Raw genomic sequence first — 12,558 nt, 5'->3', positions numbered from 1 at the left:
ATTGTCAACAATAGACATAAAATCAAAGCTGCACCCAAAATAGCAAATACTGACAACAATAAAAAAAAGACCAAAATCCTTGAAGCCAAATAGAATTCCAAACCAAATAATATCGATGAGAAGTTCTTGACATTTTAACTCCCAGGTCCTATCAAAATGTGTTTCACATCAATAGGCAACAGAAATTGTTCTACAAAGTTTCAAACCAACAAATAACTACGGATGTTGTCTATTTAAGAGCAAACAAAATGAAAATTTACCAACGAAGCAAGTCAATTTCATATTTTGAAAAAGAAAAGGAAGGCAACTCATCTTGAAATGCTGCAATTTTATTAGCAATGGAAGAGGTAGAGTAGATCCATAGATGTCAAAGAAAGATTTAACAAACGATTTGAGAGGATTTTGAATCGAAGAAGTGATTAACAAATCTTATCCACAATACAACTTCGCCAGAAAATGCCTAAGTTTTTATATTTACAAGAACTCAGGAAGATAAATATAAGAGAGTCAAGTGTCTTTTCTAGGAACATCACCTTGCATCTTCAAGTCGGTGTCTTTGTTCTTTTCCATGACCGACTTTATCCCTTCTTGATAACCTTGTATGAAGCTTTTAAGGGCATCTCTATAAGCAGAAGCGCGAGTCATGTAAAGCCGCTGCAGAGCTGGCCTTAAGGTTTCCATGCCACCTCGTGCTGCCACTGCAAGATCCTCCAACGTGGAAGGCTCTTCATTTTTAGAACTGGCATTTTTCCCCTGATCACCATTGTCATTTTTCTTCTTCTTATAGTCATTAGGTCTTAAATCAGGGCCAATATCCCTGACCCAACTAATTGCATAAAGCCTAGAAGCTTCTTTTAAAATTAGCCAGCGTTCCATCCATGTAAGCTTTCTGCGTTTCTTTATATGAGGAGGATCAGGTAAAGAGGAGGGGAATGCGATTTCCTTGAGATCATAACGGATGTAGTCATACACTTTCCTACTGACTGTCCTCAATTTCATACTTCTGCCAAATTCTTTCCGCTAGAAGTATGAACAGGTCTTTGAACAGCCGGATCCTGCACGAATCTTAAAGAACATGGACAAATTATTCCTTTACTCCTGTTGGTATTTTTTATAAATTTGGCGTATGTGAGTTGACCGCTTACTCAGCTTCATCTTCAGACAATAACTTATGATTGAAAAAAAAAACCCTTCTTGTTGGTAAGTATTCAGAAAGAAGATTCACTCAATTTAAAAATTTATAAGTATTGAAATAGTATACAAAATGAAAGGGCCAAGTAAAGTTTGTTGCTCTTGTAAGGCCTTTAATGGCTGCTGTATAAAAAAATACATCATCATTCTTTTCCAATTGTTCGGATAGCTTTACGAATTCCCATATTCTTCAATTATTTGAGTTCAAGCTATATGGGATGACCATATTTTATGAGAATTTTATTGCACAACTTTTAGTCATGTCACAATCAGTCCACACTTAGACTCCTTTCTAATTTTTTCCATGTTAATTTTATCTATTCGTATATAAATACATCATCTATCCTTGATTTTTAACATAGATAGAAATAGGAGGATCATTTCTATTAAAAAGAAAACTTTATAAGCTCTTTTCCTTTTTTTTTTATTAGAGGCAGTTTAATAATTAATATCATTTAGCTTTGGGTTCTTCTCTATAAATACCTATATCTTATATAAGAGAGGGTAGCTTTTTATTTTCAGAAAATTTATTTCAGGCTATCTTGAGAATTAATAGATATTATGATTCGTAGGAAGATAAATATTCTATGCATTCAGGAAATTAAATGGGTTAGAGAGAAGGCTGAGGAGATTAATAGTTTAGAATTTAAACTATAATATTTTGGTAGGATACGTATTATAAATGATATAGGTGTGATTATAGAAGAATTAAGTGAATATGTCATTTTTTTTTTTACTATGGGAGAGAATTATGGAGCATAGGTTGTGATGTGATACTAATATTTCTCAAAATCAATTTGGATTCATGCCGGGTAGGTCAACTATGGAAGTTATCATTTATTGAGAGGTTTGATAGAGAAGTATGTAGAGAATAAGGAGGATCTACATATGATATTTATTGATTTATAGAAAGCATATGATAAAGTTCCAAGAGAAGTGCTATGGAGAGTTCTAGAAAAGAAAGGGTTAATAATGCTTATATTCAAGTTATTAAGGATATATATGCAAGAACTGTTACTTGTGTTCAAACACAAGGTGGTTTGACCAAGTATTTTCCTATTTTAGTTGGATTATATCAAGGATCTGCCTTAAGCTCATATCTTTTTGCTTTAGTTATGGATGTTCTCACTAGACATTTGCAAGAGATTGTACCCTGGTGTATATGCTTTCGCTGATGATATTCTTCTTGTTGATAAGACTAGAGAGGGAGTTGAAGGTAAACTTGAATTATTGAGGTTAACCTTAGAGTCTAGAGGCTTTCATTTAAGTAGATCTAAAATTGAATATATAGAGTGTGGTTTTAGTAATAATAGATGTAGCGGTGGATTATGACTTTGGACAATCAGGTCATTAGTAAGAGTACACATTTTAGATATCTTCGGTATATTATTTAGAGTGATGGTGAAATAGATGGGGATATTATTAGTAGAATTTAAGTTGAATAGTTGAAGTGGAGGAATGCTTTGGGCTTGTTGTTTGATAAAAAAGTTCCTCTGACACTTTAAAAAAAATTCTATAAGATAGTGGTGAGATCTGCAATGTTTTATGGTGTAGAATGTTAGCCATTAAAAGAGAAGCATAAAATTAAGTTAAGTGTTGCGGAGATGAGGATGCTCAGGTGGATGAGTGACTTTACTCTTAGAGACATGACACGAATTAAGAATACACATGAAAAGGTTTGAGTAGCTCTAGTGGAAGATAAGATTAAAGAGAGTCGCCTTAAATGGTTTAGTCACATAAAATGACCGCCTTCCGATGACATAGTAAGGAAAGTAGATGTATTAGATTTTACTTATGTTGTAGAGGTAGACCTAAAAAGACTTGGTTATAAAATATTAGAAATGGCCTTAAATGACATTTTTATTAGATTTAAATAGGGATTTGACTCTTAACAGGACAAATAGAGAAAAAATATTCATATAGCCGACCTCACATAGTGAGATAAAAGCTTGATGTTGATGCATCTTGATAATAGGGTGGATTACCCAACGTTCAAGATTTTGCCAAGATTGAGGAGAGGGGCGAGGAATCATAATGGAGTTCAATATTTTGCCAAGATTGATTGCAAAATCTCCTCTCTCTTTCCTGTGGTTCTCCCTTCCTTCTCGTGGAATCATTATCTTGGATTGAGCCATTTTTAGCAATTATGAGAGTAAAAATATGGCTTGGTCTACTTGTTGGGCTAAATTCCATCCACCCAAAACTGGTTCCAGGCCTTCCAGCTGCTCACCTTAGTTGTCCCTATTGGGATCCTACATTTTGGGTGCTTCTTTCTAGTAAATGAAAAGGTCGAGGAGGAAAATAGCCTGATGGCAACTCTGTCCATATTTTTTTAGGAATCTACAAGCATGTGATAGTAGTAATTCTGAGATTTTAGGATCTTGGTATGATCCCAATCGCTATAATCTTGAGGCAACGGTGAGGAACCATCATTGACTTCATTAACCATGAAGGAGAAAAATATATTGGGGAGAGAAGTGCTTGTAGGGTTTCCAACATTACTCATGAAAAAGAGTGGCTTCACCGCCATGCCATGTCGGGAGCAGGAGTGTGGTATTGAAATTTTTGAGTAGAGGCATAGGGAGTGGGCGTAGGTCAAGAGACCAAACCACTATTGGTTTGCATTTTTCTTTAGTTTTATTTTCTTGCAATTTATTTCCTCCAATCTTTTGGTTATATGCATTGTTGTGAAAAATTGTTGAAAATATAGTTTGAAATTTAAAAAATAAATTCTATAATAATAACATTTTATTTGTAATTAAATTCTTGTTTTATTAGATTGATCTTCAAAATATTTTAAGTTATTGTTCAGGCTTAGGGAGTGGACGAAATAAGCATATTCACGAAAATTTTGGAGAAGTTCCAATAACAGATAAGATTAGAGAGAGTCGCCTTAAATGGGTTTGGTCATGTAAAACGTCGGCCTTCCGATGACTCTATTAGGGAAGTAGATGTATTAGATTTGGCCTATGTTAAGAAAGATAGCGGTAAACTTAAAAAGACTTGGTTAGAAAATATTAGAAATGACCTTTCTTTATTAGATTTAAATGAGAATTTGACTCCTAATAGGACACAATGGAGAAAAATGATTCATGCAACCAACCCTACATAGTGAGATAAAGGCTTGATGTTGTTGTTGTTGTTGTTGTATTGTTCATACTTTAATTGGTTTGAAAAATATTAAAAGAAAATATTATATTAGTGTTTCTCTAAACGTTTCCGCACAAGTTTTATATTTTTCAATACACACCAATTCACCCATCCCTCTTGGGTGTGTTATACAGTTTAGATTAGCATCAAACAACTTTAACTAGCTTGGACCACTTGTTCAAAAAACTCATTCTGAGCACTCACCAACCCAATAATCACTAGTCAAGAGCACTTTCCATAGATATTCGTCGGAGGCAGCCAAACCCACATCAAAGATATGGTTGTCTATGTGTAGCCATAGTGCTGCCCATATATATGTAACACTCAAATCATGCATTATTTACGATATCTCTAGATGTAGCCTCCCTTGTAGCTTTTCCAATCTTATAAATAAGGAGTTGAAAGGCATTTTTGACATCTTTATGTTATTTTCACTATTCACACTATTCACAGAGAGCAGTGGATTCTAGAGCTCTTCTCTTCATTCAATCACTCATCCTTCCTTCCTTGTCCTATCTGCCTAGCTAGACTTGCCAGTAGGGACAAGGTGTCACCCCCAAGTAAATTTGAATCCAACAATCTAGAAGACAGCTAATAAAAAATGTAGAATACGAGGGAAAAAGTGTGCTGTGTATTCTTTTTTTTTTTTGGTGATAAGTTTATGTTCATATTCTAAAAGGCTATGTGAGCTACATGGATTCAACAAATGCATATATTTTGGTGAGATGTATCTTACTTTCTTTGTTTTATGTGCATATTTATTTCCATAGTGATGGCTTATCGATGCGATCTAAGAGTTCTTATATTTTTCATGGAGTTGTAATTCTTTCATCATTTTAGACATGAAAATCAAAAAATAAAATTCTGATGATTTAGATAAGTAAAAGCTGTCATGGCCTATTTAATTAGGCAACAAAGTTTCAAAAACATAACAATTAGATAGGGTAACATTTCTAATTTTGATATGGCCAAATCAATTGTACAAGGTATGGGCAGTTAATATCTACCAAAATAAATCAAATTAGCTAAAATCTTTGAATACATTTAAATTTTCACCAAACAAAATATGATTATATAATTATTACAATCACTGATCATGGCAGAATCTAAATCCCACAAGCAACAAAAATGCTAGTGAAGACACTACCTATGTTTTTTATATCAATCTCATGATATACATCTTACAAGCCAACCGTTAAACTCTCAACTTTAACATGGTGAAGGAGCATTCTTATCCATTAATAATTGGGTAAGAATACACCTTAATTGAAAATTAACAACATATGAAAGGGAGGATAGTTCAAAAATGTATCAATAATCGATCAATATAATGCAAGCAGGAACAGTCATAAAGCAATACTAGACCATGATATTGTTGAAGAAATAAATGCACGTGTCAATTAGATGTATGCAACAACAACAATAAACCTTTATCCCACTATGTGAGGAATTAGATGTATGTGACAATAAAAATAATATCAACTTTCAATCATGTCAATGTCATATCAACAATTTTAGTTGACTAGAAATTAATCTACATAAGACGACATAAAAACAATCAACAAGTATGTCCAATTGAAGCTAAAATTGAAAAAATCATCATTCTTAAATAGCCTATTGACATCTTCTCTATCACATTGAGAAGATGTCTTCTCAATGAGGTACAGAAGAGACCTATCAATGCTAATATGAATCTGTGAGCTTCAATGGGACCATTGATCCAAGCAATGCGGCCCATTAGTCAGTAATAAATAAATCAGCTTGACAATATATTGATCATACAAATAAGAATATATCATCTCCTGTAGAATAATAATATTTCTATATTAACAAGCAACAGTATCAGGCTCATTAAGCAACATAACCATAATGAATATGTAGGATTCCAACATGCTTAATAATATGCCTTATGTTGTAATAAAATATGTAACAATAAGCATGCTCGGTTACGCTATTAACATGTAGTCAATAAACATGCTCATGCAACTATATAATAATCAACCCACCTTTAAAAAGCACGTGCACTAGCAACAGAACATAAGTTAAGAAACTTACTAATTAATGATAGAACAAGCTGGCTCAAACGCACCAAAAGTCGTCTTGGGCACTCGTCATTACTTCACCTTTTGGTACAAAACTGAAACAGAGAGTGCTACAACGACAATAACAACAACATCAAGCCTTTGTCCCACTAGCCTTTGTCCCACTACGTGGGGCCGGCTATATGAAACAAAGAGTACTGCAAAGCTAAATTCAAACATGTCGATCAAGCAAAGTTTAATATAATATAACAATAAGATTACGCAAGACATCTACCTACTACATGATTAAATTATATTTTCTTTCACATGTGAACATTCTCTTATGAAGGTTATTCCAAAACCTAAATATTCAATAAGTGCTCTACTAAGCAAATTGTAGACTCATACACCACTTTACCAACTATCTAGTCATGATTCAACCCAAAGAATTATATAAAAATCTAAACAAGCCTTCATGCGTACAACATATAACTAATTAAGTTCGTAGCATTGAGTTATGTAGTGGTAAACTCTGGCTAGATAAATTTAGCATTGACAACCCTTAAACTATCTTGACAATAATCCTTACCCAATTATGATTTACCATTAAATCCCGAGTTATTCATCTGTTAAAACCAAATTAAATTATAATTTCTACTTAAACGTAAAAGGGCTTCAAAATAAAATCAAATATAACAAACAAGTTATTAGTTAGAAATGGCTGAAGTGTTGAGCAGCATAGAAACAAATCAAAGACAATATTCAAATATGAAGTTACTTAAGATGCCATCCAATGTAAGGATAGCTGAAAGTGTTGAGCACTATAGTGATCATATCAACAATTCAAAGTAAATAACCAAAATGAAGTTGATTAAAATAATTCAACTATGAAATGCCATGACACATACAGAGCATGCAAAAAAATTGAAAGAAATCAAATTAAACAGAAATGATGAAGAAAAAACAACCATTCTTGCATTCATGGTGAAGTTACTGTAAATGACGACCACGATTCTCTTGGAGTCTTGAATTCCAATGATTCATGACATCTGACAAGATGAGTTCTTTGAAGATCATTGGCATGTAAGGTTACCTCATCAACACACCGCATTAGTAAACCTATGAATAACTTTCAGGCTTCCAACATTGTTTGACTCCATATCAGTTCAATTATTCCTCTAATAATTACTATGTTTTAAAATTGTATAATTTGAGAGACATGCCTCAACTTTTTGGCCAATTTCACCTTGAGGCATGTGTCCCATGGCCTTCCATATAAGGTGTATGCCATATATATAGTGAGGTGTATCTCACCTCAAGATGTATGAGGCATGTGCCTCATATTACTTAGGATTAGAGTGTTTTTAAACAAATATTAAAAAGATATTACAAATTAAAACCTCTTTCATTATTTATCTCCCTCACACAAGCTTGAGCCCCACTATTTCTCAATCTCAAGTCGGGGTGTCAATTTTGACACGACCCGAACACGACCCTGAAAAATCCGGGTTAGGGTCAACCCGGACCCGAAATGGGTTGGGTTCTGGTTCAACAAATCAAACCGCTTTAAAAATCGGGTCGGGTTCGGGTTGACCAAGCAACCCGAAAATGACCCGAAATTGACAAGAAAACTCCTATTTGACTCGGAAACCCAAGATTGACCCGTTTTTTGACCTGATTTTGACTCGAAAATCGAAGATTGACCCGATTTTTGACCTGAAAACTAGCAATTTCAGGTCAACTTCGAATCATTCGTGTCGGGTTGGGTTGACCCAGACCCGAATCGGGTCGGGTTCGGGTCCGAAAACCTGACCCATTTTTAAAAACGGGTCGGGTTCGGGTTGACCCGAACAGTGCTGGGACAGTTTCGGGTTCGACCCGAACCCGACCCGTTTACCTTGACACCCCTAATCTCAAGCAAAGCCTAACCCCCTCTCAACTCTCATGTCTCTGTCGGCCATCTCCATACTTGCTGGCGCCTACCATCTCCTTCTCAGCCCCCCTCATTGCCAAGCATTCTTCCTTAACAAGAGACGCATCTCCAACTCCTCCATCACATCTTTTCTTTTTATCGGTAACTTTTTTTTTCTTTTCTTCTATGATTATTTGATTTTTCCTTTTTTTTACTTTTTATGGCTTTTTTAAATGGTAAGATTGTAATGATAAAAGACAATGTGACATAGAAAAAGACTCAGCATGGAGGCATATTATGTATGTTGAAAGTGGAGAGAATGGCAAGACATATATTTATCTAATGTAGAACTATTGCAAAAATGTTGTAAAGGGGGTGGAGATGCTACAAGAATGAAAGAGCACATTTTTGGCTTTCACATAAATGCTACACCATCCATCAAGATGCCTAAGAAGGTGAAATAGGTGATCCATGCATATACAAACAAGGTGACGATAATAAAGCATTTAGCACAACAACAGTTTTATTACAAAATAGTGTTGAATCTTAAAATAGTGTTGAATATTATCATGTAGTAGGCCTGGTGGCAAAGATTCCTCATCTTCTTAGTCATACATATCAAGTAGAGGTACAAAAGGAACTGTGAATCAATGCATCATAAATGTGGAATATGATAAAAATGATGGCCTGAGGGTAGCCCATAGGATGTCTCTAAAATGTTAGAGAGGCTCCTAGATGTGTTTGCTTGATATTGGAAGATTTTTTTTATGAAAATATCATCCCATTTAATTTGACAACCACCCCTTGACAACCACACCTTCTTATCTGAACATGATTTATTCCACAGGTTCTAATGATCAAGGTTGGAAACCACCATCTATACATAGCCTAACAAATACGAAAGGAGGAACTAAATTCTATTGAAAAAAGTCACTGAACAGATTATGAGAACTTTGAATAAGACTAGAGTGACATCATGTCTGATAGTTGATTTGATATCAATGATAGAAGCTTAATCAATATTTTGATTAACAATCCTTATCTAATTATTTTCTTAAAGTTAGTTGAAGGGTTAGATCATATAAAGGATTTGAAGTATATCTGTAGACTTCTTGAAGGAGTTATAGAGGCGATTGGAGAGCATCTAGTGGTATAAATTGTTACAGATAAAGCTAGTGCTTAGGTGGAGGTTGGAAATAAGTTGATAGAGAAGAAATATGATTTGTGAGAAACTTACTTGTCTCAGCACAAGAATGCCTTAAACAAAGCACATAAGTTAGTAAGATCATTTACAATTATTTGAGGGTTTTTGGCTTTGATGAGAAAATTTTCTAAAAAAGAAACTCCTACGATATGATACAACTAGATTTGCTACAGCTTATTGGACTCTACAAAGCATGTTGAAAACAAGATAACCTTTGGAAGCTATATTCACTTCCACAAAATGGCTTTGATTCTTTCAAGTATATTTTTGCACTTTTTGATGCAGTCATAAAGAAGGTTGGGGAGCCTTTAGTGATATAAGTTGTTAAAGGCAAGCTTATGCTTATATTACAATGGCCCATAATATTTAATTTTCTAGAAACCCATAATTATGTATCCTTACGGAGGCCCGCAAACCTTTGTGAACAGCCACAAAGACTTTGTTTGCGTAGGTCCGTTAAGTTTGCATTATGTATTATTTTCTATTTATTTTAATTAATCAAATTTAGGATATTTTAATCAAAATATCTACTTATTTTAGTTTAGATAGAGTCTTAAATAACATTTAAGAAATAAATTTTCTATAAAGATAACTCTTTTAAGAGTATAAATACATAAAAAACTAATTTACTTCTAAGAATAGTATCAACTTTTCTAGCTTAGTAACCTTGCATGTCTTCAACATTTTAATTATGACTTTCTCTAACACAAAAAAAATATAATAATGTCTTTTCCTAGTCTAACTAAGTTTGTCTTGTTATGCTTGAACATCCTTGATGGTGTACACATTTTATGCCTACAATAGATTAAAAGTTAAAACAATCAGCTATGTTTCCTTTGATATTTATAATTATCAAAATCTAATCATAAATTTAGGCCTCAAGGGGTCAATAGTTACTTGCATAATTTCTTACTTTTTATTATGTTAGGATGTTAATAATATTATTTTTTAATATGTTAAATTGCTATGATGTTAATATGTTACTTCTTACTTTATACTTGCAATTTGCTGATTCTAAGACTTATGCCTCATAAAGCCTCACCTCACAGACATAAAATAGCTCAATACCTATTTACGCAATTTTATACCTAGGTCATGACCTACGCCCACCACATTAGAACATTGAGTAAAGAAGCATGACAAAAATTTCACCTAAACCCTAAACACATCAATCTCTCTTTGTTAGATTAAAATAGAGTACCGCTCCTCACGAGTTTTCAAGTGAAACCTAAATCCAATAGGAAGAGGATGACCGCGGAAATCACGTGCAGGAACACCAATGCTGTAAGACTTCAGATCTCACTGGAATCACAACCGCCAGGGCCCGTTTGGATGCAGGTTTTAGGCCAGATTTAGGCAATATTTAAGCTAAATACAGCCAAACGCCAAAAAAATACAAAGTTAAATCTTACGGTAAGTCTAATCTCTACTTCACGGCGTTTTCGCCATTTTTGCCATATATCCCGGATTTCGTAAATCCCTTTTTTTTGTGGATTTCGTAAGTCCCACTGAAGGAGCGCGTGAAATGGGAGAAATATCGTTACCTTCGCGGTGAGCTCCCTGCGCGACTTCCGATCCGACAAGAACAACGTGGAGGAGGCGGAGAAGCTTGACTCTTTTAGAACTCTACTTCACGCGAAGCAGAACAGCAACAAATAAATGCAGAAGAGGAAAAGCAAACAATAGACAGGTAATGGCGAGCGACTCTTTCGATGATCTACCTCACCGTCCTCACGCGAACCAGTGAAGCAGAAGAGGAAGAAACAGAGGAGCAAAGAGGAAAGCCAACTCGAATACAAGGATTAGACTAAGGGGCTGTTTGGTATCGGATTTACAGCGGGATTTAAGTCGGATTTACGCTAAATCCAGCCAAACAGTTTTTGTGCGCGCTTTAAATCCCGGGATTCGGTAAATCCCAGATTTACGGATTTACGGTTTAAATCCGGGATTTAGTAAATCCGAGGGGTAGTCGGATTTAACGGGATTTATCCGAAGAAGCGCGCGAAAGGGAGAAAGTTCCTTCACAGCCAGCGAGCTCCCGTTCTTGCTTCCGATCAAAATGTCGTAACTTCCGATCCGACAGCAAGGGAAAGTCGTCGAAGGAGCGAAGTCGAACAGCCTCGAATGAGCTGAAGAAGCCACGCGTGCAATCTTTACACCAACGAAAGCCCAACAGCACGGAAAAAGAGAAGACGAAAGGCAAAACCCTTTACACCTCTAAGGTATTATTGATTAACTTAATTAATATAATTTAAATTATTAATAATTAAATAAATTAATTATATAATTTAACTTAATTGCATAATTAATAATTAAATATTATTACAATTATATTAATTAATATAACTTAAAATATATATTATTAAATATATAATCAATAGTGTAAATAATAATTAACGAATAATTTGTATTTAACATGTTATTACTTTTTTATTAATTATGACTAGAAAGTCGTCGCGAGCACAAAAGTCGAAAACAATCCACGAAACAGGATGTCCGCAGAAAGACAAATGCGTTGACAATTATAAACACCAATAACAGACAATATACAGAAAAGCCGTAAGAGACGACGAAAGAGAAAGTATGAATAAATAGAAAAACCATAATATATATGATAATATGCCTCTAAAAGTTAATTTTAATTAATATAATTAACTTAATTAATATAATTTAAAATTAATAATAATAATATAATAATCTAATATTAAATTTAACTTGTATTAAATATTAGTTTGCATAAATAATTATCATATTTATATACTATTGTATTAATATGTAAATTAAATAGTTAATATTAATTAGATTAAATTAATATTAATATTAATTAATATTATTATATAAATTATATTAAATTGTTATTATAATAAGTAATTTGTATTCACATATTATTAATTTATATACTTATATTAATTTATTTTTAATTATAATTTATTTTAAGTTATAATTATAATTTTTCACATTTAAATCCCTAACTGTCATAATCTGAATATGTTACAAAACAGTTTCTCAGATTTAATAGGATTTAACATTTGGCATAACCAAACAGTTTTCAGGATTTAACATATTTCGGAATTACTAAA

General features: G+C 33.6%; 1 protein-coding gene across 6 annotated transcripts; it reads right to left on the bottom strand.

The window, feature by feature from the left end:
• Positions 1 to 311: 311 nt before the first annotated feature.
• LOC110095042 lies at positions 312 to 11,650 on the bottom strand. Of its 6 annotated transcripts, none has more exons than XM_020820408.2 (3): positions 11,023 to 11,650; positions 6,397 to 6,493; positions 312 to 1,065 (listed from the first exon to the last, which is right to left on the bottom strand). In XM_020820408.2, the coding sequence occupies exon 3, from the start codon at positions 997 to 999 to the stop codon at positions 508 to 510; it is 492 nt and encodes a 163-aa protein (XP_020676067.1). In that variant the 5' UTR covers positions 1,000 to 1,065; positions 6,397 to 6,493; positions 11,023 to 11,650; the 3' UTR covers positions 312 to 507. The 6 variants fall into 6 exon arrangements, with proteins under 6 accessions (XP_020676067.1, XP_020676070.1, XP_020676069.1 ...); XM_020820411.2 differs by having other exon boundaries at positions 312 to 1,055; XM_020820410.2 differs by having other exon boundaries at positions 6,397 to 6,478.
• Between the last annotated feature and the right edge of the window lie 908 nt (positions 11,651 to 12,558).

Source organism: Dendrobium catenatum, unplaced genomic scaffold (genome assembly GCF_001605985.2).
Source record: "Dendrobium catenatum unplaced genomic scaffold, ASM160598v2 fragScaff_scaffold_1335, whole genome shotgun sequence".
NCBI classification, from domain to species: Eukaryota; Viridiplantae; Streptophyta; class Magnoliopsida; order Asparagales; family Orchidaceae; genus Dendrobium; species Dendrobium catenatum.
Note: the sequence above shows the minus strand (reverse complement) of the source record. Positions and strands in the feature narration are given on the sequence as shown.